This window comes from Cuculus canorus, chromosome 1 (genome assembly GCF_017976375.1).
Source record: "Cuculus canorus isolate bCucCan1 chromosome 1, bCucCan1.pri, whole genome shotgun sequence".
Taxonomy (NCBI): domain Eukaryota; kingdom Metazoa; phylum Chordata; class Aves; order Cuculiformes; family Cuculidae; genus Cuculus; species Cuculus canorus.
The window spans coordinates 125,912,461-125,940,035 of record NC_071401.1 but is presented as its reverse complement, the minus strand read 5'-3'; the positions used below and the strand labels follow the sequence as shown (position 1 = coordinate 125,940,035).

General features: G+C 45.8%; 1 protein-coding gene across 4 annotated transcripts; it reads right to left on the bottom strand.

Annotated features, from left to right (window-relative positions):
- Window positions 1-12,560: 12,560 nt before the first annotated feature.
- Window positions 12,561-24,457, bottom strand: PEX5 (peroxisomal biogenesis factor 5). 4 transcript variants are annotated; one of them, XM_054050184.1, is made up of 16 exons: window positions 24,320-24,457; window positions 23,240-23,415; window positions 22,602-22,637; window positions 22,297-22,429; window positions 21,466-21,600; window positions 20,285-20,390; window positions 19,102-19,192; window positions 18,653-18,769; window positions 18,188-18,280; window positions 17,893-18,012; window positions 17,189-17,332; window positions 15,008-15,078; window positions 14,680-14,892; window positions 14,373-14,538; window positions 14,039-14,196; window positions 12,561-13,675 (listed from the first exon to the last, which is right to left on the bottom strand). In XM_054050184.1, exons 2-16 carry the CDS (start codon window positions 23,387-23,389, stop codon window positions 13,474-13,476), a joined length of 1,935 nt encoding a protein of 644 aa, XP_053906159.1. In that variant the 5' UTR covers window positions 23,390-23,415; window positions 24,320-24,457; the 3' UTR covers window positions 12,561-13,473. The 4 variants fall into 4 exon arrangements, with proteins under 4 accessions (XP_053906159.1, XP_053906149.1, XP_053906164.1 ...); XM_054050174.1 differs by lacking the exon at window positions 24,320-24,457 and adding an exon at window positions 24,166-24,313; XM_054050189.1 differs by lacking the exon at window positions 24,320-24,457 and adding an exon at window positions 24,037-24,155.
- Between the last annotated feature and the right edge of the window lie 3,118 nt (window positions 24,458-27,575).

Below are 27,575 nucleotides of genomic sequence, written 5' to 3'. Positions count from 1 at the left end.
TTTCAACAGCTTCTTTAGTGGTAACAACACAAAATGGAATACAAAAAATGGCAGAGCATTGTAAAACAAATTACAAAGTAAATGATGTTTGTTTTATATTCATATTTTGTTTATTCATCTAGCAACAGAAGCAATGCTTTTACATTACGCAGTACAGGACACTAGGATGCCAGCTGCAGGTGCAATAGGTTACACACCCCTGGTGTGTCTCTTATTTTTTTAATCTCTTCCATTCGACAAAATAAAATAGAGAACAGTGCAAGACAGGATCAAGAAATACAGATCTGCAGTGCAGCATGAAAAAAAGGGCTCTCCCATTCAGTGTTTCTGTGACGTGAAAAAAAGCAATACAAGCACAGACAGAGAGCTAGGTCTCAAATTTCTGCTGGGGCTGCATAATCCCTCAGCACTGCAGGATTTGCAGCCTAACAGTGACAGCCGGGGCGCAGGGGATGCAGAAATGAAAGCTTGTCATTGAAATTGGTTGCACCATAGTGGGGAAGGTGTTCGTGTTCTTGCGCAATGTAACAAAAACCACTCCCATCGCTGTGTTCACACAACAGTCAGACACATTTCTGGACTTTGTGAGAAGATACAGTGTCATTGTCATATCCCGTACCCAGATTTTGCTACTCTTATCACCCTGCTCTTCCCTTGATAATGGGCATGTTCATAGAGAGTGATCTGGGGATGGTGCAGATTTTCAGTGATCTACTGCGGAGATGTGATCTTATCATTCATTTCATCGCCAACATAGGCATGGTCTCCCTCCTCAAATACCAGTAACCAGCCTGTGTAGTTGCAGTGCTCATAAGCCACCCAAGGCTGGCCAATTGCTTTCACTGAGGAGACACAATCATTCCAATCTACAGCTTTTAGATTGGCAGTGTCACGGGTGAATTCTCTGGAGTGACCCTGGAAGTTGTGATGCTCATAAACAATGATTTTTCCCATCGCAGCAGGACTTCCCTGGTTCGAATTTCTTGCTGTAAGAGCTGGATGACAGCCTGCAGAAAATGAGAACAGAAAATAAGCCATGCTTGTAAGAAGCCTTTTCACACCAGACATAAAATGCTGAGGGGGTGGGAGGCGAGGGAGGGGAAAAGAAGAAGTAAAATATTTTTAGCAGAGGATAGTATGAGCCGGGAAAGAGTGAGAGCGTGACATAGAAATTTGAACTTCAAAGAAAATAGTAAAATTCAGTATGTACACCAAAATTGTCGAGTTTGGTTTTATTATGTACATTGGCTTATGTATATGTGTGACATCTGAACATTTAATTCAATATCTTATTGGGCCGGGACACTTCCCACTGGAATAGGCTGCCCCAGGCCCCATCCAGCCTAGTCTTGAACACCTCCAGGGATGGGGTATCCACAACTTCCCTGGGCAACCTGTGCCAGTGCCTCACCACTCTCATGGTGAAGAAATTCCTCCTTATGTCTAGTCTAACTCTGCCCCTCTCCAGTTTATACCCATCGCCCCTCGTCCTATCACTACAAGCCTTTGTGAACAGTCCCTCCCCAGCTTTCCTGTAGCCCCTTCAGGTACTGGAAGGCTGCTATAAGGTCTCCCTGGAGCCTTTTCTTCTCCAGGCTGAACAACCCCAACTCTCTCAGCCTGTCCTCATATGGGAGGTGCTCCAGCCCTCTGACCATCTTTGTAGCCCTCCTCTGGACGCGTTCCAACAGCACCATACCCTTCTTATGTTGAGGATACCAGAACTGGACACAATACTCCAGATGAGGTCTCACAAGACAGGAATAGAAGGGCAGAGTCACCTCCCTTGACCTGCTGGCCACACTTCTTTTGATGCAGCCCAGGACACGTTTGGCCTTCTGGGCTGCAAGTGTGCATTGCCGGCTCATATCAAGCTTCTCATCAATCAGCAAGTGTATTTTTTATTGTAAATAGGAAAAAAAAATCTATTCTATTATGGCCAGAACTGAACTTTTAGACTCATTGAAACACTTTATTTCTCTTTTTATATGAAATTCTATTGAAATCAAGAAATTCCTGTTCCTGGCATAAGCTGGAAAGCAATCAAGTTCAAAGCATCTGTCAGACTAAATTTGAGGTTGTGAATGTCTTTTTGTAGCATTGTAACAAATACTCACCCAATCCACACAAAGATGTCTGGAATCAGATAAAGAATCATAGTATTTATTAGGAAGAGAAATAAGCAGCCAATGAAGAGAATAGCTCCCTTTCGAAGTGACATAACAGTCATTGAAGCAAAGTTTTAGATTTCAGGGTGACTATAGCTAAGGGAAAGAAACAGTGTTCTAGTTGATTCTGGAAAGGGATGGGAGAAGATTTGCCCAAGTAAGATTAAAAAGGCTAAAATGGCAAGATCTGAGCAACATAATCAACATTAAGAAAAAAATCTCACTTAAATCTTGCCTTGAAAAAAAAATTTACTGTGTGATTAAAAACATTTCAATATTTTTCACAGATATAATTGAATGTATGGAGGCTGTTACTGCCCAAACTTTAATTCATTGATCAATTGAGTACTAGCATAATGATATTCTGCCTGTAGGAAAGGTAATAATAATAAGAAGAACAAGAAGAAGAAGAAGAAGAACAACAACAACAACAAGAAGCGAGATGATTTCGTGGACACAACAGAAAAAGCCTATGCTCTAGATTATTTTGCAAAATAGTCTTGCTTTCACCCCTTGGAATTTTGTGGCAATAGCTCTCTCCACACACTCACTCTGTAAGGCATGTTTATCCTGCAGCTGTCTTCTCATCACCTGCAGGTTTGTTGCTTCTGCACATACGGACATCAGATCCTCAGATACACATTGCAGCTCTCATCCCAACACTTAAACTCCTTTCTCTTCAACTGCATTTCACAGTAGCTGCCCAAGAAGCCACTGAAAGTTTGCGTCTAAAGAGTGTGCATCTCACATTTGTGCCAGTGTCCAGGACAGGGAGAGCTGACAGCCTTTCCTCCAGTCCAGGGCTGCTGTTTGCAACAGGCGGCTCACTTGCCTACATTTACAGGATACACAGAAGTCTTGTGAAACACCCCATTCAGCAGAACTGGGAAGTGGCTGATATTACCCTCAGGGATCAAAAATAATTCGGTATTCCATTTCTGGTTTTGATCTTCCTACAACCAGCTACCTCATTGCTCAGGTTCAAAGTCTGTTGAAGAAAAAACACCTTTATAAAACTCAGAGCTTTTATTCTTGTTTGTCTTTATTCTCCAGATATCAGCTGAAACACAGTAAGAAAAATACATCACAGTATTTCCTTCACGAAGCATGGGCTGTAGAATTCTTTTATTTGCTGCAGTTTACATTTTTCCTTACCTTGGAAGCACATCTAATACACAAAATTAGTTTTCCAGAAGGTTTCTATTTGAGATATCCAGGTAACAGAGATGGCATTTAAGTAGCTTTTTTCCAAAATTCACTTTCCCCCTTCTCACCTAGTAGCCATTTGAGCAACAACAGGAATGCAGAGCTGGTAAAGCAGGGCAAGGTGGCTCTGGCAGGGCTGCAGTGGCCATATTTTTGCTCATTTTCATATTGAAGGTTTACTCTGTAATATATTCTCAGACACCTTAATTGGCTATCATGCTGGCAGGCTGCACTACAGTGGGGGGAAACAATGGAATCTTTGTTAGTTTGAGAGCAATCCATATCCTGCACATACCCACAACAGTAAAAAGAAGAGACTTCCTTTAAAGGCTTGGTTTGCCTTAGCCATCTCCAAATTTTGAAATCAAAAAATTCTGATTTGTAAATGATCTGGTAAACAATAACAACTGTGTAAAGAAAAAAATTACAAGCTGCACTGCTAGTGAAAGCAAATGAGCAACTGTTTAGCTTTGCAGAAAGATTTAGGTAGGAACGGACCTTTAGAGTTCTCGAGCTCAACCCACCCTCCTCATGCCTGGGCTGAATGTAAGCCTACCTGGGGCTGCTCAGCACCTTGCCCAGATAACTTCTGAACATCTGCAAGGCTGGAAATTGCCTGGCCTCTCTGGATGTTATCAGATGAAACTGGTCCCTCTCATCACACGTGAGAAAGCTTGCAATAAGGACTCAGAGGAGATTTAGATCCACCCCACAACCCATGGATTTGTGGGTGGCCAGTTTGCCTAAATGATCACTAACCCAATCCTCCTTGACCAATGGACAGTCTTCCTTTCTCTCAGCTTTCTCTCCTTCTTCCAGGGTTTGGGATTCCTGAGGGCCAACTTTAGCAGCAAAGACTGAGGCAAAGAAGGCATTCAGTAACGCTGCTTTCTCTGTATCCTCCTCAGCAGGGCACCCACCTCATTCAGCAGCAGACCCACATTTTTCTTACTCTTCCTGGTGCTACTGATGTACTTAAAGAAGCCCTTCTTGTTGTCCTTGATGTCCCTTACCAGATTTCATTTCAAGTGAGGCTTAGCCTTCCTCATCGCATCCCTGCACACTCAAATAGCATTCCCTATATTTCTCCCAAGTGACCAGTCCCTCTTTCCACTTTCTGTGAACTTCATTCATCCATTTGAGTTTTTCCAGAAGCTCCTTGCTTATCCATGCAGGTCTCCTACATCCTTCCCTTGATTTCTTAGTCCTGCATCAATCATGATGCTTGGAGGAAGATGTGCTTGAATATTAACTAGCTCTCTTGAACCCCTCTACCTCCTAGAGCTCTAACCCATAGGGTTCCTCCAAGTAGATCTATGAAAAGACTAGAGTTATCTCTCCTGAAGACCAGGCTTGTAATCCTGCTTATTGCTCTGCTTCTTCCCTGCAGGATCCTGACATCCACCATCTTGTGCTCACTGCAGCCAAGGCTGCCTCTAAGTTTCACATCCCAAACCAGTCCTTTGTTTGTAGTACAAAGTCCAGCAGCACGCTTCTCGTTGGGTCCTCCACGACCTGTGTCAAAAAGTTATCATCCATGCTGTGTGGGAATCTCTTGGACTGTGCATCCCTAGCTGTGTTGTCTTGCCATCAAATATTAGGGTGGTTGAAGTCACCCATGAGAACCAAGGCCTGTGATCATGAGGATACTTCCAGCTGTCTGTAGAAGGCCTCATCAGCTTCCTCATCCTGATCAGATGGCTCATAGTAAACGCCCACAACACTGTCACCTATATTAGCCTGCCCCTTAATTCTTGCCCATAAGCTCCTGACTTGTTCTTCATTCACCCCTAAGGAGAGCTCAGTACATTCCAGTTACTCCCTCACAGAAACAGCAACCACACCACCTCGCTTTCCTGGTCTGTCTTTTCTAAAAAGCACATAGCCGTCCATAACAACATTGCAGTCATATGAGCTATCCCACTTTGTCTCTGTAGTTGCACTGAGAACATAGCCCTGTGACCGCACACAGATCTCTGGTTGTTCCTGATTGTTGTCCATGCTACATGCGTTGCTGTACAGGAATTTCAGAGAGGTAATTGTGCATGCAGGTTTTCCTGGAGCAGTGCAAGAGGATCCATCATAGTCATACATACCCTTGAGATACTTCAGGTTCTTGTCGTGGGAGGCAGATGAGGAACGTTTGCTGCTGCTCTGACTGGCCTGGCTTAATAACAAGCATAATTTTTGTTCTCCCATAGAATCATTTCCAAATACACCACGACTTTTTTACATTTATTCCCTTCTATTTCCTCGGTGGTTGGCTTCATCGTCATTACACTGTGAAAGTCAATTTTCCACTAGCTTGCAGGGCAATAAAACGATTTCACTTAACTTTGTGGATGCCATATATGCACCCACCTCACGGTGCTGGAAAAGGTAAAATGGTAGAAAAATCAAATTAACAACAAACTCTTTCTTCCTTAAGATCCTCTTGTGCTCCTACCCTTCTCTACCACAGTGGATACCTTAGTTTGTATTTCAATAATTACTCACCTCTTTTTATTCCTTACTTTAAAATAATGCGATAAAAAAAAAATCACACACTCCCTCGGTCCTGATTCCTATTTTATCTGGTAGATGTGGACTCAAGGCTGCAGGACACTGGTTTCTTTGTTTTGGATGGGTTTTTGTCATTGTGAGGGGTTGGTTTTTTTGTTTTTTTCTCTCTTGACAGTTGTTAGGGCTGGTCAAGTAGTTCCTCCGCACGAAGAGGTAATCTCTCATTTTTGGCTCTAAGACTGCTGTTTCTGAAACAAAATAGCTCCCAAAAACGCAGCACAGAAACATGCAAAGGGACCATGGAACCCCAAGCTGTGAACAGCCCACCCACCAATAAATATATTCACTACTTTTTCAGCAAAGACTAAAAGAGGGACGAAAGCACCTATTGGATGAGTGCTGCATAACCACACACAGCACTGGGAGTGAGCTCCACAAGAGATGTGCTGGGAAGAGAGGCGCAGCAAATACAGGCTGAAAAAGCTTTTAAGTCCCACTTGACAAGGCACAGAAACCAGAAGGAAAAGGGAAGGGACTTTCTACCTATTATTTCATTCCCAAAGTCTCCTCTTCCCAGATAAAGGAAAAGGCAACAGACTGTCTGTCAATAATTGTTTTAATTCAAAATGCCAGAGACCCAACTGGGTTGCTTTCTGTCACTGTGTTTAATAAACATGCAAGTGGATTTCCATGGCATGGTTGCTAAGAGGGAATCTACAAACACAGCAGACTAAATTAATTACATGCTTCGTATCAGAGGAAAAAAAAACCAAACAAACCCAAAAGTGCCACAGACCCTCAAAAGGTCTTACAGCACCACATTCAGCTGGGAAGGCTCTAGCTCACACAAGTCCCATGTTCACAAAAAGGCATCCACTGTTTTATTCCTCTCATGTTTTATTAGCAGGGTCCTACACCCTTTAGTGGTCTGATCCCAGCGTGGCAGACACTGACTCGCCCTCAGCTCAACACTAGGTGTCACTTCTGCTTAAGAAATGCAACTGAGAAACTCAACGTTCCAAAATATTCTTCCCATCAGGCATGAGATTTCCAGGGGAATCTCTGTACCAAGAATTCTTCCTAAAGTCATGGGCAGTTACAAAGTTTTAAGGTTTTGTGTCTCAAGTCAGGCATGCAAAAGCCTCAGAAAATACCAGACAATCCTAGAACTGTAGACTGGTTTGAGTTGGAAAGGACCTTAAACCTCCCACTGCATCCGGTTGCTCAAAACCTCATCCAACTTGACCTTGAACACCTCCAGGGATGGGGCAGTCATGACTTCTCTGGGCAACCTGTGCCAGTGCCTCACCACCCTCACAGGAAAACATATCTTCCTAAAATCTAACCTAATTTCCTCTCTTTCAGCTTTAACACATTCTCCCTCATCCTGTCCCTGCACTCCCTGATAAGAGCCCCTTCCAACTTTCCTGTACCATCCTTTAAGTACTGGAAGCTGCTCGAAGGTCTCCCAGGGGCCTGAATGCTTTGCCATAGTAAGTATAATGGCGATTGGATAACGGTTTTACCTCTTGTCTTTTGTAGGAGCAAGGAAACAAATGTCTAGATCAAGAAGGGACTCTCTTACGGAGAAGCTGCCAAAGTGACCTGCGTCTGTTCCTACTTTGCTCCTGCAGGTAGGAGAGCTACTGTGCCTCTTCCAGTCCTCCCTCAAAAGCAGACCTGCTTGCTAAAAGATTTCCAAGCGTTAGAGACCAGCTCAGAGGAGCAGAAAGATGCATGGCGGTTGTGGTCAGGGCCCAGAGGCAGGGTAGGGCGTGAAGAAAATACTGACAATACAGGAAGCGCAAGAAAGATACAGAGAGTAGGGAAAGGGCTCCCCCTGGTGAAACATGGACTGTGCTACCACAACCCTGTTTAGAGAGACGACACCAATGGAGAAAGCAAGGGAGACTAATAAAAGTACAGGAGGGTGACCCCTACAACCATTTCCTGTGTCTTCCAGTACTAGAAGCAGGAGGTCACAAAGAAAGAGACAGAAGATTTAAAACAAAGGAAATACGTTGGATATCTAAATACAGTGCTTCTGTGTATCCACAGACACTGTAGAGACCATTAGCACCACCTGGTTTAAAAAACAAGACATAGGCAGAGAATAAATTCACCAAATGCCATTAAACAAACATATTGATGCATCTTCTGGGTGTCACATTTTACATTAGGATAAGGGAACGCAGAGGACAATTTGACCAGTCTGATTGGACCACCTCAGCAGCATCACTGGACCAAAATCCCTTCTACCCCTTGTATCAGTTATTAATATTTCTGGAAACTTTATATGGGCACACAAAGCAATTTTATAACTTATGGCAGGATAAGGGTTCAGTGGTAGCTGATGACAAGATACTGTTGGTGAAAATATGTCTTAAGCAATGTGATCAAGCACCAAGCATAGAGAAAAATAATGTACAAGTGAAAAATATACAGTTGAAACCAACTATAGGGAGATTCTAATAGCTAGCATGATGTTAGTATGCAGTGCACATAACACAAAACTATTACCCAATGAGGGGGAGATAAGGTTCAACCCATTGACTGATTGAGAAAGTTGTGCTGAAAAAAATGGGGTTTTTTCCCTAAAAACTTTCCCCTTTGTTTTCCATTTTCATAATAACTTGCACTTTTGGGCAGAGTTTGGGTGGAGCTTGAGTGACTTTAGTCATACATTTTTTTATTTCTGATTGGTGTAAAAAGGCCTCACTTCAATTTTAAATGTATAGGACTAAAAATTAACTGTATGCCCCCATTGGGAATGGTTTGGGAGTGGTTTGTGTCAGAGGCATGAAGAGAAGGTAGGCAGGGTAGGAGGTGTGTTAATTACATTAAAATGACATTATAATGAACAAAGTTCAGCTAAACTGCACATTTACATCCTGGCTGCTCACGAGGCAATGGCGATCCATCTTTCTGCCACTTTATATTTGCAGTTCCACACACACAATGCCCATTTTGGTAACAAAGAATGGCTGCACGGCTTGAGGAGAGCACACCGTTCTTTGCTCCAGAGCAAGGCAAAATGCCCAATACCAGCCTTCTCCATGGCAACTGCATACTTTTGCTATGAGCAGCTGCACCTGCATCTCTCTCCACTGACCTTGCCTTTTAAAACTGCTTCAATGTACCTACCCGGGGTGGGGGGGAAACTTTGGAGACACTTGGGATTCTCATTTCTCCCCACATTTTGTTAATTTTTCCACACTGGGTCAGGCAGTCTTTAAGCAGCAGATTCCTAGACAATAGGAGAGAACCGACTATATGCTTGCTCTTACGCTGTTTCCATGAACACTGGTTTCAGGTCACCAGCCCTAAAGCACTCGTAGACAGAAGGATTGGTTTGAGCCCCTTCCAGTCTAGAAAGATGTCAGCACACATAGGCAAAAGAGGTAGGAGCCTGAAACCCAAAACAAGAGACTAGGAATTGTAACTCAAGAAACTCCAGAATCATAATGAGGCTCAGCAACTCAAGATGAGGAAACTGCAGTGGTAAAGCAGAGCGTACAACAGCAACACATCTGACTTCTTGATAATACAGAAGCTAATGAGGAGCACTGTGGCTAGAGGTATAAGAATCTCAAATCAAACATTTTTATTGGCTGGTAACTCTCAGCTGGGTGTTAAATTAGGCCAACACTAGGAGATGAGATTCTAAGACTTCCTGATGCCTTAAGCAGCAAACATAAAATACTGAAGGAAGAAATACAGCGGAAACATAGCAAGAAGCATGGGTAGAAGAACGTGTACTGAAGCATCTTCTTTGGTCACATATCCACTGCCCTGTAAAAAATGTAGTTTGTGTCCTGTGATGCCCACAGATTTAGTAAAGAACAAAGAAGGATTGAGATCTATCACATGCTTTTATTGGTGACGGGCCCTGCCACTGTTATGTACAGTGGGGAAAGTACAAGAAGGGAAAGTACAGAAAGTACAAAAATTGCAGAGCATCATCATTTGTAAGGACTTCAGCTACCTGATCTGGCATTCAAATCAGGTCTGTTGTGAGTAGGGGCGTGGATTACGGACCTGCAAACATCCCTCACTGAATCTAAAATGCTCAGTACCTGCTACCTATCTCCACTGTACAACAGGGCTTGGCAGCAGAAGTTGTGTATGTGGCTGGAAAAGCAAACTATGAACGAGACACACGCAGAGGCCCAGGAAAAATCTGGTACAGATGCGGTCCGAGACAGGGAAAAGGTGTGAACTGGTAAAAACTGAGATACTCCCAGCCAGCTGCTGTTCTCTACACCAACTCTCCATCATCAAAGACAATTCCTAACAGCAAAAAAGTTAGACATAGCCGGGACAGAGACAGCACAATCTTTACTCAGCCCTGGAAGAATAAATATGGACCAGTGTCTAGGTGAAGATCTGACCTCAGCAAAGGTAACACAGATGTTGTGAGATGATTTAGGGTGGGAGGGAGGAGAGAATGATTTACAGGGAAAGAGAATAAATAGTGGCGGCTCCCTCTAGCTGCAGGGACTGTGTGATAAGGAAGGATGCCAAGTATAAAGTCAAGATATTAAGCTGAATGACAAGGAGAATTGAGACCACTCAAAGCCAAGGAGAGGAAAATTAATAGCATTTGGGGATGAGAAAAAGGGAAGGCAAAGCAGTAATAATGGGAGTGCAAAAGGAATGCAGTGCAGCAGTGCAGCAAAGAAAATCAACGGTGAGGGACAGCAAAGAACTGGGGAAGGAAGAACACCTGGACAGCAGGTGAAGAACAACATTGGCACCGTTTTCTTTTGCTGAGCAGAGAAGAATTTGATAGAAGGATTGAGATTAATAAAAAAAAATCTGACCAGGGCAGCGTATATGAGCAGGACGCAGCAGAAGTGCTTTCCTTCGTTTCAGATAGCACAAGCAGCAAGTTGTTTAGCATGCATTGCAGCAATTTCAGACAATGCATGCAGGTTTCCTTGCCACAGTGAGGGATAGGAGGCAGAGGGGAAGCTACAGCTCAAAAACCATACAGCAAGTACTGTTCTCTGCACACTGTAAGAAGAATTATTCTCTGCACTTTCTGCTCCCAGTTGTTACAGCAGAGAAAGAAAAAATAAGCCTGTGAGGTAGATGCATGAAAAGACATATGCCTGCTGGAAGCAGAAGGGTGAGTGCTCGCTACTTAAGCCCTTGGACTTGACTACTGCAGCAGCCATGTTCCTCAAAAGGTGATAAAATGTAACACAACTTCCCGTCACTGCAGATGGCAAGAAAATTGAAAGAAATGCTTCACTGACCCCTAAACCTAAGCCAGGAAAAGGAACACTTTTGGCGCAGGAAAGCTTTTCTGATGGTTCACAGAACTGAGGCCTGAGGCTACAGCAAAATGAGGTGCTTTAAGCTCCATTTTCATATGAGCAATAAAACAAAATCTGAGTCAAAAGAGGAGACAAACTCAAGAGACTCTGGTCTATCTTTAAAAAAATGAGTGGGCTTATACCCTGTCATGGATAGGAATTTACAAAACTGATTTAGCAGCAGTTTAGAATTTGAGGTAGACTGCAAAATTCCTATAATCAATTGATAATCAAGTATTAAAGAGTGATTTAAAGTGACTCAATAAACATGTTATAATCAAAATAATCAGCAACTCAGATTAATAATGAGAGTCACTCCTATTTACTACATAGTATAAGCACATATGCAACCACAAATACAGAAATATATGTGTGAACAGGAATATTGATATTTAAGTGTAGAAGGATCATGAATAACTGTTACAAAAAATATATACATTTAAGTAAACAGATAAAGGGTTAGGTAGAGAGATTAGTCTAAAAATTTGCCTTGAAATTGGTGAGAATGCAATAAATTAGCATTCATTGATAGGCAATTGTGGGACCTCAGGGGAGTCAACTTTTCCAAGGCCTTTTTATTTGCTGTGTTACCAAATGACATTCCACACCATGCCTGAGCAGCATCCCAACTCCGGGGGAGATTCCTGGTCACAGCCTGCTGCAATCCAGAAAAGTTCAAAGGGCCTTCTCTAAGATCACTTACTACAGGATTTGAGGTAATTGACTTGTCAGATATTTAAATATTCATTTTGATGTTTAATATTAATTTTGGCTGCAAGTTGGAAGATGTAATTCTGGCAGCTTTTACCAGTTGTATCAGACCACTTCACTTGGGCCACAATCCAGTATGGGGTGGATGCAGCTGTCAGGAGGTGGCTGACAGTGAATTTCTTTCTCAGGAGACAAGGGGGCTTTTCCCATGCGCACAGGACTCCAAAAACACCGAGGGAATGCCTAAGTCTTTTTGGATCACTGCATCTTAGCAAGCTGTACTCCCTCCCACAACGTGCTCCCTCAAGATGACCAATTAACAGTTCCCTTCTTCAGGCAATGAGGGAGTCTTTTACCCAAGCACAGCAGTTTCAGGTAAGCTAAGGGCCTGCCTTGGCAACCTGTATAACTGCCTCTATAGCTGCCTCTACAAAATGGGAATTCTTCTCCCCAACAAGCCGGCATTAACATGAGCCTGGTTTCCACTGGATCAGAAAGTGGCCTAGAGAGGAGGGGAAGGTGTTGTTCCAAGTCAGTCAGAAGTTATGCTAAGTGGCCTAGAACTGTCTCTGTGCCAGGAAGAATCGCACCAGCACATACCCGCAGACCTCTACACCATCCACTGCATGCAGCTTCAACAGAGGCACAGAGAAAGATGTTACTTTGGCAGTTTTAATTCTAGCCCCTTTATTATACAAAATACTTTACAATTAAAAAACATTTTCCCAAATAGAATCATATACATATATTTATAATTAACAAGATTCAGTTACAAACAAGATGGGGAATCTCTGCACAAAGGTAAATAACAGACGATCAAGTGAAAATTAAGACTTGACCCTTTCCCCACCATATTCTGGGAGGGGAGGTTACATTTTAGGCTTTTACTCCTATCACATTCCCTCAAGTCTGAACTCTGGGATCTCCTCTTACCCCAACAGGCTAAGGGCCTCCACCTATGTCCCTAGCAGGAATACAATACTCTGCTCTTAAAAAGTTCATGAAGACACATGGAGAAACTACAATCTGGCTGTACCATGAAGTTATCAGTACCCAGAAAAGGGGACTGCTGCCCCAGCTTTCCCTAGCAACCCACATTTACACACATGCAAGAACATTCATGGGGAAAGAATGCTCAGAACCCAGAATCTTTCACCAAATGGCAATCCCACCCCATCAAAGCAACCTGCAGTCAAGATGCACTCAGCAGGCAGTCTCTGCAGAACAACTATTGTAAGGTCTCATAACCAAGCTGGGCACCACTGCAAATGCAGTCTGGCAAGAGGGCAAGGTGTTGCCGTCTACCCCACTTCAATCATCTACCTACCAGCAGAGCCTCAGTCAGTCATGGAGGTGATGAAGTGAACCGCTCAGAGATGCACAGGCCACAACAAACAGGTAAAGGAAGCTGCATGCTTCAGCGGGAAGTCCTTGAAAAGACTGTTGTCAATGATCTGCCTTACCAGAGCAAAGATATGCGTGAATCCTAGCGAATATTTTCTCTCAAAGAAAGGTCACTGATGGGCTGGGCCAACCCTGCACTCACAGGGGAGCCCATCCCAGAGTCACTGCTGGAGACCAAATGCCTGAAGCAACGTTGGAAGATCGTGGGCATCAGCTGCCCCATACAGGTCACTCTGCCCCAGCATGGAGAGGGCCATGCGAAGGGTGGTCCAGATGTTATCAGACATAGCACCTTGCTGCCCCCGCGGACCTCGGCTCTTCTGCTGCATGTGCAAAGCCTCTAAGAAGTGTTCCACAGCCTCACTGTCAACACAAAAACATAGACATGCTTACTAGAAAAGACAGCACATCTCATATTTCCTCCTCGATTTACTTCTAAATTTCTTCCCCTTCCTTTAACCCTCTTTCAACAGGTTCTGCCCCATTCCAGCACCAGAGATCCCCCTTTTCCCTCTTAACAGAAACTGAAGTCCAGATGATCCCTACTCCAAATGCATCTGCCTAACGCTTTGTTCTCAGGACAGAGTCTACACACTCATTCTGCTCTTTCACACCAAGGAAAGGCTGCAGGCAGTGTGGCACCGCCCTAGTAACCTATTGCAGCCTCTCCCCGACAAACACAGGCACCCTCATGGCTCAAAGCAAATCTGCCCATCCTGTGCTCACCGGTGGGCGCCTAAGTTGATGCAGCTGATACCCAAGTTGTAGCGAGAGCGGATGTATCCTGGCTGGAGCTCCAGCGCCCGACGGTACGCAGCTACAGCCTCCTCACTCCTATTCCCATTGGCCAGGGTGGCACCAAGCTTGTTCCATAGAAGATGGTCCTGCAGCATGCAGTAGAGAGAAATGGCAGACAAACTGAATCTTATTAAGCTCCAAGCTCCCTTTTCCACGTGTCTGTCTTACTGTCCACTACAAAAATGTACCTTTCATACAAGCAGTACCTCCACCCAAACCTTCACCCATAAACCTTCACCATCCACAGTCTGCTGTTTCTTACATTGGGGCGCACACTCAGTGCGGCACTGAAGCAATCCACAGCCTTCTCATACTCGCCACTAAGGTTGAAAAGGACACCCAGGCCACATTGAACATCAGGATCCACAGTCAAGGGGTTGCTGCGCACAGCTGCTAAGAACAGCTCTTTCACCTCCATGAACAGTGAGCTGGAAAAGCATGGAACAAGAATATTGGTGCTCTGTGGAGAAGGCTGGCCTTGGGTTGGCTCCCTCTGCTCCTGCCTGGACCAGTCCCAACCCTCCAAGAAGCCTTTCAGCTGAAAGCTGAAATTTCTAACTCTAACTCACTCAGACAGCAGGGAACCTAGGACACGCTTCGAAGGCCCCAAGTTTGTCCCCTCTCTCTCCTCTGGTTCCTTCTTCAGCAGGTGGGCATAGTCTGACTTATGCCGTAGCCAGTCCCACAGGGTCTCACATGCCTGCTTCTGCAAGGACTCATTGGTGAAGCTGACAGCTAAAGCCATAAGTGCCGTGAGGTTCCCAGGCTGCAGTTCCAAGCACCTGCAGGTCAAAGGAAGAAAAGTCAGTACAGCATTAAATCAGTCTGAGGTTACACAATCAAGACACCATGCACTAGACAAGGAGCCGTGCTCAGAAGCTATCCTGCAACACTCACCGTCTGAGGGCACTGATTGCCAAAAGCTCCTGTTCATTCTCTGCTTGGGTCGTTCCCAGATATTGCCAGGCCTGGGGAAAACAAAGATGCACAAAGTTAGACTTGTTCATACCCAAAGAAAAAGATCAGCTGATAAGCCACAGATATTAAATCCACCGTATTACCTTATACTTTTTTTAGAGTGATACCAAATATATACAAGTATATCTATGGCTAATCTGTGTAAGTTTCTCTTGAAAGACATATAGACTTTATGGCACACAGGTCCTCACAGCAAATAAATCTGGTGTTGTTATAGTGAAAAGAAGTGAATGTTTACCTGGAGATCTATTATAAAGCAACTGCTGGCAATTTTATACCTTTAAGTCACAGAACCTCTAGTTTTAACTTTTAACTGTGGTAAAACTGCAAAGGAAGGAGAAAAAAAAACAGATCTCTTATTTCCTAAAAGCAAAATGGCATAGCAGCAGTGCTAATAAGGAAAGCCCCCCAAGGCAGGCAGCTGCTGTGCAGTGGTCCACTAGTAAGTGATAATCTTGGGGAGTTGACCACCAGACCTGAAAGTAGCAGCCCTGTTATTTTACTGAAACATCAATTGTCCTGAAATCAGGGTATGAAAACCAACCCCAACTCCACGCTGCTGACACAGGACTACTTAACCAAGGCACTAAAGCCAAAGCACCTGTTCACTTTATGATGATAACCACACTCCTTGCTCGAAAATAGGCTGGATAATTGGCTAGACTGTCAGCATGAAGTACCTGCTTTTTGAACCTAAGTCACAAAATGCAGTATCCAGTGTCTCAAGGAAAGAAACTTGTATTAGCAAAGACCCAGACACACTGCACAGGCCACCACAAGCAAGAGGCAATCTACCATCTCAAATATCTATTGCCCCACCATATAGCTAGCTGCAACTCAAGAAGAGCTGACCAGTGATAACTGCATAGCATTCTGCAGACAGAAAAACTGAGATTCAGGGTAAATTGTGATTTGGACCAAAGAGACTGTGACATTGCCTTCAGAGCAACTGTGCAAATCCTTTTGATCACTGTTCCATTTGTGAAGGCTTGACTTCTTCTGTCCTTCCTACAGAGTCACAGTAGAATTCACAACATTTTCAACATCAGAATCAGCCTAAGTTTTCTTGCCCCAATGTTTCAACTACCTCTTCATTATGCTAAGCCTGTCTATGAGAAGAGCGTGCCAATTGACAAGGAATATTGGCAACATCTTTTGACCACTTCAAAGCTAAAGTAGATCTCAAAAACTGCTGCTTACCTTTCACTTATTCCCAGTACCCTAGAAAGTCAGATGCCTGTATTCCTGTAAAAAAACCTTTTTCCAAGAGATCACTCTCATCTAACAGAATTAACAAATTGGGTATTTCCCATCATGTATAATTAGGAGGGCTTGAATCGGACACAATGAGATTTCAATATCCCTGGCTCCTTGGGGCAGACACTCCAGAAACAGGTAACATGGGTGCATTTGCATTCTTCCTCCTGAGAATATCCACGTTCCCCACCTCTGGAGAAAGATGCACAGACTATTTCATTTGTCAATCTATCCTGCAGAAGCTGAAGTGCTCTATGGAAACAGATATTCATTGAATCAGGAGCTGAAAACTAGTCCTCAGTGTAAAAATCATTCTCTGCTCCACAGCTTCAAATGAAGACTACGAAGACACCTAACCCCCCTCTCTCAATGCTTTTAGTTTACGTCTTCTCCTAGCATCAAGATGGAGGATATAACCAGGACCCCTTGTCTAACAAACTGCTCAGAATTAGTCTTTAATGCAGATACTGGAAGCAGTTATCTGCCATAAGCATCTCCAGACTTGCAATGGCAATAAACACACCTACAGAAGCAACTTAAGAGATAAGAACTCCTTGTCTTGGCTTCATGTAGTTTCATGTGCTCGTAAGACTCACAAAGCTCTGGGCCAGAGCCTTTGTGCTTTTTGTAACTAACCTTAGTCATAAGCCTCCTTTCCCACAGCCTTTTGGGGATTCACATGTATCAGATACATACCCAGAGCCACAGAAAAATGAGATGTTTTCATGCAGCCTGCACAGTTCCTAATATTGAAGTGAGTTTTACACACCCTGACACCTCGCACAGGAAGCACTCAAGTAGCAGGACATCTGGCCACAGCCTGTTATCTCTGCTGTCGCTCACCTCCATGTGATCTGGCTTCTGTTGTACTGCAGCCTCAAAGAGCAAGACAGCATTGGGTAGATCACCTTCCGCCAAGCGCCTCCGCCCCTCTTCAAAGGCATCTGGGTGATCTCTCATGGGATTATCTTCCTCAAACTGGTAACCCTAGCAAGGGAGATAGAAAAGGGCTAATGCTAGGAGACAAGCTTAGGAAGGAAAACACTCTACAGTGTAGCATAGTCTAGTCTTGCATCTTCAGAAACACTGAAATGGCAGGCCAGCAAGCACCTCATCCTCTCTGCTAGTTTGTAATGGAGCAGAAAACAATGGCTTCTTCCTGCTTGCTCTGTGCTAAAAAATTCCCCCAAACCAGATCTGAAATAAGTCACAACAGAGATCACGCATCTGGTGCGAGTCCTTATCGGTGGTGGGGGGGGAGAAGACAACACTTCACACCCATTGGAACGAACCCCAGTATTACCTGGTGTTTGGGGTTGGACAAGAGCTAGACAGCATTTGCAGACAAACACAAGTGAAAACAGTATTTGTTTAACCTTTAGTTGATCTTAGATGACGGTGCAAACAACAGCAAAAGATCGGTATGAGAAGGAATCCTAGAACCATTTGGGGTTTGCAGAGCTCACCTGTGCGACAGACATACTGCCAGTCTCTCCTCAAGGCAGTCTATCACAGTGACAAGGCCGAGAGACCCTGCTCTCTATTACCTTGTCATATGATGAGGAGCTGAGGTCTTCATAATCAGAGAGCCAAGGGTGAGCCTCTGCATCTCTCTTGGCCATCTCCTCCCATTCTGCCTGCAGTTTGTCCCAGAAGTCCACATCTGACTGAAAGGAAAACAGAAAGTGACTAGAGTATCTCAGTCTTAACCTGAGGCTCTATAGAAATCCCCAAGAACACCCTCTGAAATGTTTCTAGCCCTCCTCACAGCATGCAAGGGAGGGACAACCCTACCAAGGACTCTCAGTTGGTATCCCAGCCCTCCTCCTCCATCAGCTTTACCTCCACAGCAGTCTTTGCCTGCTCAAATTCCGTATCAAGAGTTGACATGTTCCCAGACCGTGCAAACTGATCCACCCAGGCATCGGATGCCCCCTGGGAGTTTAGAAACAGAAACACACCTTTCTTTTTAGAATTTGGCAACCTCAGAGCACATCCCAAAACAGCCGGAATCCCTGTGATGACCCCTCCTCCCCATGAGCAAGAGCTGATGGCCTGTAAAGGGGAGAAGAGTTCATCTGGATATCACCTTCTTCCCAGGTGCTACAGGAGACCAGAAAACTCACACTGCTCAAATACCTTCCCGGCTTCTGGCTAGACTCTGCTAAGAAGAGCCAAAGAGCCCCTTCCTCCCCGAGCCTAGTCAGCATTGCTGAGAGCTGGACTTGCCATTCTCCCTCACTCCCATACTATGCCCTGTGGCAAAGAGCTTTCTTCCTTCAAAGCATATAGGGCTGGGGCTCCTACCTGCTGCTGTATAAACTCAGCTGCCCATTGCTCTGCCTGATCTTGGTCTCTGTGGGTCACCTGATTAGCTTCAATCGATACCCTCCCATCTCCGATCTGGCGGACAAACTTTAGGAACTGTGGCAGAGAAATGAAACAAGGGTGGAGCAGGGCAGATGCTTTGCCAACAAGCCCTCTGTACATGTCCCCCCCCCTTCACTAAGAGGGCTTCTCTCTGCAAAGTGAGCACAAAAGGCCCAAAAAGGTGGAGAGAAGAGGAATTCACCAGAGTGAATAGAGAGAGATAATATCTAGAGTACGTTGTGGAGTTTAACTTCTAGAAATCAGAAAGATATGGAAACATGGGACAGGAGGCAGCTTTATTCCTTCATTGTCTTCCCCCGTACTCAATTCTAAACACTCCTTATTCAAAGTAGGTATCTGTCAGTCCCAGTCAGGAAATTCTTTACCTCGGAATTCTTGAGTTTTGGATCATCCACTTTAGAAAGAAAATCATTAACAGTTTTCTTAAGATCATCCTCAGGTTGATAATCCTCATACCTGTGTTCAGAGGCAGTAAAAAAGGGAGAGAGTCTGATACCAGGCAACTGAATACTGTCCCTAACAAGAGTCTACACAATGGGCCAGACCACAGTATTAAGAGATACAACTTCTTTATGCATCTGTAAAAATTCAAAATGACTGATGCAAAGAGTAGCAAAATTAAGCAGTTACAACAACAGCACAGTTCTGCAGAACAGTATGGATCCCTTGGCAAGCTCACATACCATCACACATTGCAAGTGTTAGCACTACCAAAAACAAGGTCATATATCTAGGAACAAAGAAAGTAGGTCATTCTCATTGAAGAGGAACAGTGTCTTGGAAAAGCATCAACTCTGCAGAGGATTGAGGCCTCACAGCAAGCACGCAACTCAATATGTTGTCTGGCTTACAGCAAGAGAGGACCAGTGGCAATAACTCAAACATCCACATTTGCATAAATGTATCAGAAAAGGCAAAAGCCAGGAGGACGGACAATCCAAATATGCAAAATCTCTTTTAGGGAAAGATCTAAGAAGCCCAAATTGCTTGCTTGCATTTTGCTTCTTTAATTGAAAAAAAAATTACTGTAGTCAACGGATACTTATACAGAGAATATCTGTAGTAGTAGACTGTTCTTTAATCCACCATACAAAACCACATGATAATAACATCTGGAAGGTTCAATCTAGAAATATGCCAAGGACAGGCTGGATGTAATTTGTCAGATACAGTGCATGAAGTGATGAAAGTTTACAACTAGTAGAGTCTAGTACTTGAGCTCTCTAAACCTAAAAAAGTGTCTGTTGTGGAAAAAAGTTCTGCTTGATTAGGAGTACCTGAATGCACTCCTGAAATCACCTTAAGGAGCTTTGCATCAGGCAGGAGATCAAGTTAGCCTACGCGATCACTGTATCTTCCTGGAACTAGAAAACAGAAAAGCTAAAATCTCCTAAAAATTTCACTCTCCAAGCATTGTTTCTTCCTTTCTGTGAAACCAAAGGTCTGAGACATCAGTCTAGGTCCAATAACTCAAAAGCATTCCCCTATCCAGGCTTCACCTACCCAAAAGCCTAGCAGCAATAACTAGTCTTGAGAAGACAGACTCACCATTTATCTGCCAAAGATTGGTCTTCCGATTCCCCAAGCCATAGTTTCTCCTCCGACTGCTCTAGGTACTCTTCTGCCCATTTGGCCGGAGACACAGACAGTGGATCTGCATAGGGATGAACAGGGAGAAGAGTAAGACAGGCAGACCATCACACAGCATAGATTTTGCTCTCTCCACTTTAGACATAGCTGGGTAACATAGAGGACCTCTTCAGAGAGCAAATATTTATGCTTGTTCCTTCTAACATAAAAACCAAGCCTTAGGTTCAGACTGTATATTAATACAGATACCACTGTAGTGCCAATATCCATGCAATTTCCTAGTTTAATTTCAGAACTTTTTCATGTGTTCCATGAGGGATACTACATAGGTCAAGAAAATCAGCAATGCATTACAAGCCTCTGTCAAAAGCATAGCCTACAAAGTACTAGGTTTTCATCAGAACTTTCTCAAAGACCTTTGTGAATGCTTGGGAATTGTATTCCCAGGAGTATGCAGAGTGAAGATCAAACAGGGGACTACCTGGCTTTCTACAGTGGCCACCCCTAGAGAACAGAATAGCGTCTATTTAAATCTTACTCCTAATTCTCAGGTTAGGTCATCGCTGGTAACCACTCTATTCCAGCCTCAGCTCAACATATAATGCAGGATGAACTTTTCAAATGAACTACTGGCTTGCTTGAAACTAAAAGCTTAACCTTTGTGCCAGAGACATTTATTTTGCACTTTTCCAACCTGCAATATCCCTCTACCTCCATCAAACTGACAAAAGGGATTTAGCCAAAGCATGCTAAACAATATTTACCTTTGTACCTAAGGCAAATTTATCCTTAAGAGGGGGAATTAGACAATATGTAAGCAAGAAGCAGTACCAGACCATCTCCAGAACATGCATCAATTGAATCATTAATTTTTACAAAAGCAATTTGCAGAGCCTGCTTCTCATAAGTTCTCCAAGTAATCTGAGCTAAAAACACCAGAATAAAAGCTCCCACATCACATTATTCACAGCTTGGCTATGCCATAGCAAAGCAGCTTTTTCTTACTGTTAAAGCTGCTACAGTAAACACTGACCACTGTGCCCAAAGTATTACTCCAATTTCACATTCTCCACTGCACAGACATTTGACTGGGCAACAAAGAGTTACTTTTGACAGTAACTCTAAAAGGGATCCTTCACCTGTGACTTCAGCAATGAACTCCTGTGACCAGTCAGCCTCATTGTAATCTGAAGAGACATCACCAGCACTATCTGCTGTAGCCAAGAACTCCTGGGTCCAGTTTTCAGACAGCGCCAGGGCTGCCACACCTGGAGCTACAAGAAGAAAAAAAAAAAAGTGAGGACTGAAGGACTCAAAGGCCTCATTTACGTGTTCCACTCTAGCCCTCAACATCTCTGATCTTTCTCTTTGTTAGAATAAAATCACAGAAAGATTCCACTCAGAAGGAATCTCTAGAGATTGCTATGCTCTCACAGCAGGTTAACACTAAGCCAAGAGATTAGGTTGCTCAAGGTTGTTCATCGTGTAACTTTTGAACTTCTCTGAAGTTGGCAATTTCCCAGCCTCCTTTGGCACCTTCCAAGATTCAACAGTCCTTCGAGCAAAGAGATGTTTCCTTACATCTAGTCAGGTCCCCTTTCCACACGTTGCATCCATTGCTTCTTGTCTCTTTGCTGTGTACTGCAGAGAAAATCCTGGCTGTGTCTGCTGAAGACAGCAACTGGAACTCCACCCTGCACCCCTCTGCCTCTTAAGGCTCCTCTTCCCCAGGCTGAACAAACCCGCTTCCCTTGGTCTTTCCTCTTACACTATGTATTCCAGCCCCTAAACACCTTATTGATCTCCACTGGATTTGTCCCAATACATCAGCATACTGAGAAGCCCAAATCTGGAAACAATACTCAAAATACAATCTCACAAGGTCTGAACAGATGGGAACCACCCTGCTAGGAGCTTAACCACAACACCAAGATCTTTCCCGGCTCTCCACCTACTCTAGCTCTCCTCACCTCGCTGAGGGGCCTGTCGGAAGCTTGACTGTTCAATCTCTTGCATCTCAGCCAACAGGTCATCCATCTTAAATGTCTGTGGTGCACGGGACAGTAGAGGGGCATTCTGCTCTTGCAGAAACTCTCCAACCAGCTGCCAAAAACAGAGATGGATTACAACTATAGCACAGGAGACAGGCAGAGCCACGGAGCAAAAGAGAAAAAAATGGATTTATCAGAAGGGAAGAATAGTATCAGGTAAGGGGGAAAACAGCAAACAGAGATGTGGGGAAAAACAGTAAGGAGATGCATCCATCTGTTCTCACCTCATCTTCAGAGGCCACTCCCAGTGGTTTGGACACCTACAGGAAATAGTGGGCAATTTATCCCAACAGTTTTTACCCTCATACCCCTCTCCACACACATCCCATGACCCAATTAAGTTTACATCTTCCTCGAGCTTCAGATGTCAGGATTTTCTTGCATTAACTGCCAGCTAACACAGAAGCTAAAGGGGCAGGAATATCTCAAGTGACGCTATTCAATCCCCCTCCCCCGTCACTCTCTGGATTAGGGCCTCTGGGTTAGGGCCTGTGACAGTCACACACACAGCTCACCGCAGCCACCAGCATCCTGCGAATGTGTTCCATTTAAGCCCTCATCATCTCTGATCTTTCCCTTTCTCTTTGTCAGAATAAAGTCACAAAAAGATCCTGCAAGGAAGGAAATCTCTGGGACCCTTCACCTGTCACTTCATCAATGCACTCCGAATAAGAAGCAAGGAACAGCAAAAGCTGCTTCCACCAACACGCCCTCATCCCACCAGGTTGATGGACAAATCCAGTGACCCTAAGGCCTCTTTTTCCCCAAAAACTTGCAGTGCCGGCACCACAGGTCCCCCTCATCCATGCTGCCCACCCCGCACCCCATTCTTGCTGTTGACAGCCCCAGCCCAGGCACTCACGGCTGCAGCTTCGGGTGCTCCGGAGGGCCAAGCCAGCGGGCCCTGGAGTCCCTCCTGCCGCAGGGCTTTGTCCTGGGTGAAGTGGCCGGCCAGCTTCATCAGGGGGTTGGAGCCCCCACACTCGGGCTCCACCAGCTCCCGCATGGCCATGGCGCCGGGCAACCACCCCAATGGGACTGCAAACACACACACACACACCGGTTCACGGGGGGCCAGGGATGCGGGGCACCACACCACGACCCTCCCGCAGCACCGGATGCCGGGCACACCAAACCCTGACCCACTGCTCCCCTACTGCACAGGGGACACCAAGCCCTGACCCCACTGTTCCTTTCTCTCCCTCCTTCCCCGCAACACCAAGCCCTGACCCCACGGCACCTGCGACACCGAGGACACCCGAACCCCAGCCCCACCGCTCCTCACAACAGCGGGGACACCGGTGAGCCCGAGTTCCAAACCCGCTGCCCTCTCCTCCCTCCCCAAGGGACTGGACACCGGTGACACCGAACACAAGCCCCATCGCTCCCCTACGGCACAGGGGGCACCGGGGACACCGAGCCCCGACACCACAGCCCCCCACCGCCACCACCTATGACACCGGGAACACTCAAACCCCGGCCCCACCGATCCCCACCGGGGACGCTGAGCCCTGACCCCACCGCCTCCCCCCGCAGCACCGGGGACCCCTGAACCCCAGCCCCGCTGCTCCCTACGGCACCGGGGACGCCGAGCTCCGAACCCACCACTCCTTCCCTCCCCAAGGCACCGGACACCGGGGACGCCGAGCCCCGCCCCACCCCGCGGCACCGGACGGGGACCCCCGCGCCCCGCCCCCTCCGCCCGGAGGCCCCGGTCCCGGGCTCCGTGCCGCGGCTGCTCCCGAGCTGCGGGTAGGGGCCGCCCCGCCCCGTCCTGCCCTGCCTGACCCTCCCGCGCCGCCGCCGGGCCTGCCCGGGCACCGCAGCCCTCCGCGAGGCGGCTGGGCCCCAGCACCGCCCGCCACCGCCTCCCGGTGCCCTGGGACCCGCCCCGCTCTCCCACGGCAGGACAGGGCGCGGCGGGGCCCTCGCGGCGCCGCACCTGGGGCTGCGCGGCTCGGGGGGCGGGGGCAGCGCTTAAAGGGACCGGCACCCCCAGCGCCTTAAAGGGGCAGCGCGAGGGCGGACAGGGCGGAGTGCCGACTGCTCCCTGCTCCTATTCCTGCGCCCTTTCAGCTCTCTGCTCCTGCTCCCTTCTTCCTGCTTCTACTTCAGCTCCCTGCTCTTGTTCCTGCTTTTGCTCCTGCTCCCTGCTTTGGTCCCGCTCCGTAGTGGACAGGTACGGTTAGACTTGATCTCAAAGGTCTTTTCCAACCTAGCGATTCCATGACCTATGACACACTGATGCAGCTGGCGCTGCGCCCGGGCGGCTTCAGTTGTTCAGGTGCAGCCAGGAGGGCGGTGCTAATGCTCCTCAGTCATGGTTTAGGTTGGAAGGAACCTTAAAGATCATCCAGTTCCAACCTCCTGCCATGGGCAGGGACGCCTCCCACTAGAACAGATTGCTCAAAGCCCCATCCAACCTAACCTGGAACACCTCCAGGGATGGGGTAGCCACAATTTCCCTGGGCAACCGGTTCTGGTGCTTCACCATCCTCACAGGAAAACATTCCTTCCTAATTATCTAATCTAAATCTCCCCTCTTTCGGCTTAAAACCATTCCTCCTTGTCTATCCCTGCACTCCCTGATACAAAGCCCCTCCCCAGCTTTCCCATTGCCCCTTTCAGTACTGGAAGCTGCTGTAAGGTCTCTCTGGAGCGTTCTCCAGGCTAAACAATCATAGAATCGTAGGATGTCCTAGGTTGGAATGGACCCAGGAGGATCATTGATTCCAACTCCTGTCCCTGCACAGGACCACTCCAAAATTCACACTATGTAAATGTGTGGCTTATTTGTGGGCTGAACAATCCCAACTCTCTCAGCCTGTCCTCATATGGGAGGTGCTCCAGCTCTCTGATCACCTTTGTAGCCCTCCTCTGGACCCATTCCAACAGCTCCATATCCTTCTTATGTTGAGGATTCCACAACTGGACACAATACTCCAGATGAGGTCTCACAAGAGAGGAATAGAAGGGCAGAACCACCTCCCTTGACCTGCTGGCCACACTTCTTTTGATGCAGCCCAGGACATGTTTGGCCTTCTGTGCTGCATGTGCACATTGCTGGCTCATATCAAGCTTCTTGTCAACCAGCACCCCCAAGTCCTTCTCTGCAGGGCAGCTCTCAATCACATCATCCCTCATCCTGTACAGAAACTGCAGATTGACCCGACCCAGGTGTAGGACCTTGCACTTGGCCTTGTTGATCCTCATGAGGTTCGCACAGGCCCACTTCTCCAGCTTGTCCAGATCCCTCTGGATGACATCCTGTCCCTCTGGTATGGCAACCGCACCACTTGGCTTGCTGTCATCGCAGGCGGTTCTTGTATTTGTGAATAGCACATGCTCTGATAAGTAGCACACAGCTGATGGACTGTAGTTTTATTATTTGCTTTGCGATCACTAAAACATTGCAGCTGGTGGTGGCAGGTTAAAAGTGCCTGCAATTAGCTGAAAAGTACATGATGGCTTCAGATAAGCCATAGAAATGTCAACTCCTACAGTTTTCATTCTTCTATACATGTGATTCCCAAGTAAGAGCAAACCACCTTGAAAACCAGAGCTTATTTCTATATAGCCTCTAAAAGAATGGGAAAGGCACAAAGATGGGCTTACACGATGTGTACTGCCTCTAGGGTGCTAGAAATAAATTGTCTTCAGAATTAAGTCTCATCTTATCCTTTCCAAAAGGAGTATGCTTCTCTGCAGGCTCCTCTCCAGACTTCCCAGATGCAGTTCATCTACCCAAAACTGATGTCTGGTGCTGTTTTAGACACTATTCTTTGGCAGTAAGTCTTCTTGACTGCTCTCCTCACAGCTTCAACGTGCATATGACACCTGCAGCCAGTTCTGTGTTAGCAAGAAGCACAGCTTAACAGGAGCAAATCTTTAAAGTAATGGAGTTAAGGCTGGAAATCCAAACATGTTTGGGGAGCTTTACTTTGGATTATGTCTTCTCTGGCCCCAAGGACTACACACCAGTTTGTGGCTGAAGTGCATGAGGTGTGCTCCTATGTACAGCTCACCTGCTAGCTTGATACCACCTGAAAGGAATCTAGTTTCCATATCCAGACTTTTCTGCAGTACAAGCCAGAGCAAGCAGAGGATTACTGGAAGATTCCCTTTGAAATCACACTTCAAACATCCATCCAGGCACTGATGTGGAAGGATCCTACATGTGGCAGGCAGCTGCACTAAGATGGTGACACTTGAAAAGACCACAACCACTCTTACACGTGGAGACCAAGGCTGCACATGCTATGTAACACTGACAGAACACATGACACCAAGAGAACTAGTAAAGCTGACTGGCCAGTTAATTCCTCAGATCCCTCCTCTTTTGTTTTTTAATAGCCAACATAGCTGTCCTTTTCCAGTCTTCTGAACCTCTCCATTCTCTAGAGGTCTCAAAGGTAACTTCCAATGGGCCTGATGTTGAGTCAGCCAGTTCTCCAGTCATTTCAGGTTGAATTTCATCAAGCCTAGCTGGTCTGAAAGCATCAACTTTACCTAAGCACTTAGAAACCTAGAATGACTTTTTATCCACTTGTCATTGGTGCTATTTATGGTACTCGTCTAGTCACCATCACAGTGAAGACAAGTGAAAAACACTCATGACTTCTTATTACCATTGGTCTGTTTCCCACTTCACTGACCAGATCGCAAATCCTTTTAATCTTCTTTCCCTTACTGCCCACATAGTGACAGGCACTATTGATGAGCTGATGCTGGTTTTCGTCTCTACCACAGATAAGATAATTATTCCTTTCCTGTTTTACATATCTTTGTACGTACTTGAAGTCAGTTGCTATGTCTCCATCAATTCCTTCTTCTCTAGGGTACGCACTGCAACTCTTTCAGTCCTCCTGCTGGGTTGGCCTACACAAGTTGTTCCCCTCTGTGGATCCACTTCCCCACTTTGCCTTTTCTGTAGCAGCGTGGTGCTCAAACTGGACACTCAGTCCCCTGTCTCGGTGCTGTCTGTGAGTGCTGGAGTCACACTAGTACAGAGTTGATCTGACAGCTTATTTCATCTGGCCTACAGGCTATCCTTCTAGCCGCACAAACCAATATGATGTGTGCCTTTTTGGCATCAGCAAGATGCTGATGTATGCTCAGATTTTTCCGAAGATGACGTTCGGGGAACTCTGACACCATCTGAAACTTTGCATTTGCAAAAACAACATAGGATGTTTCGG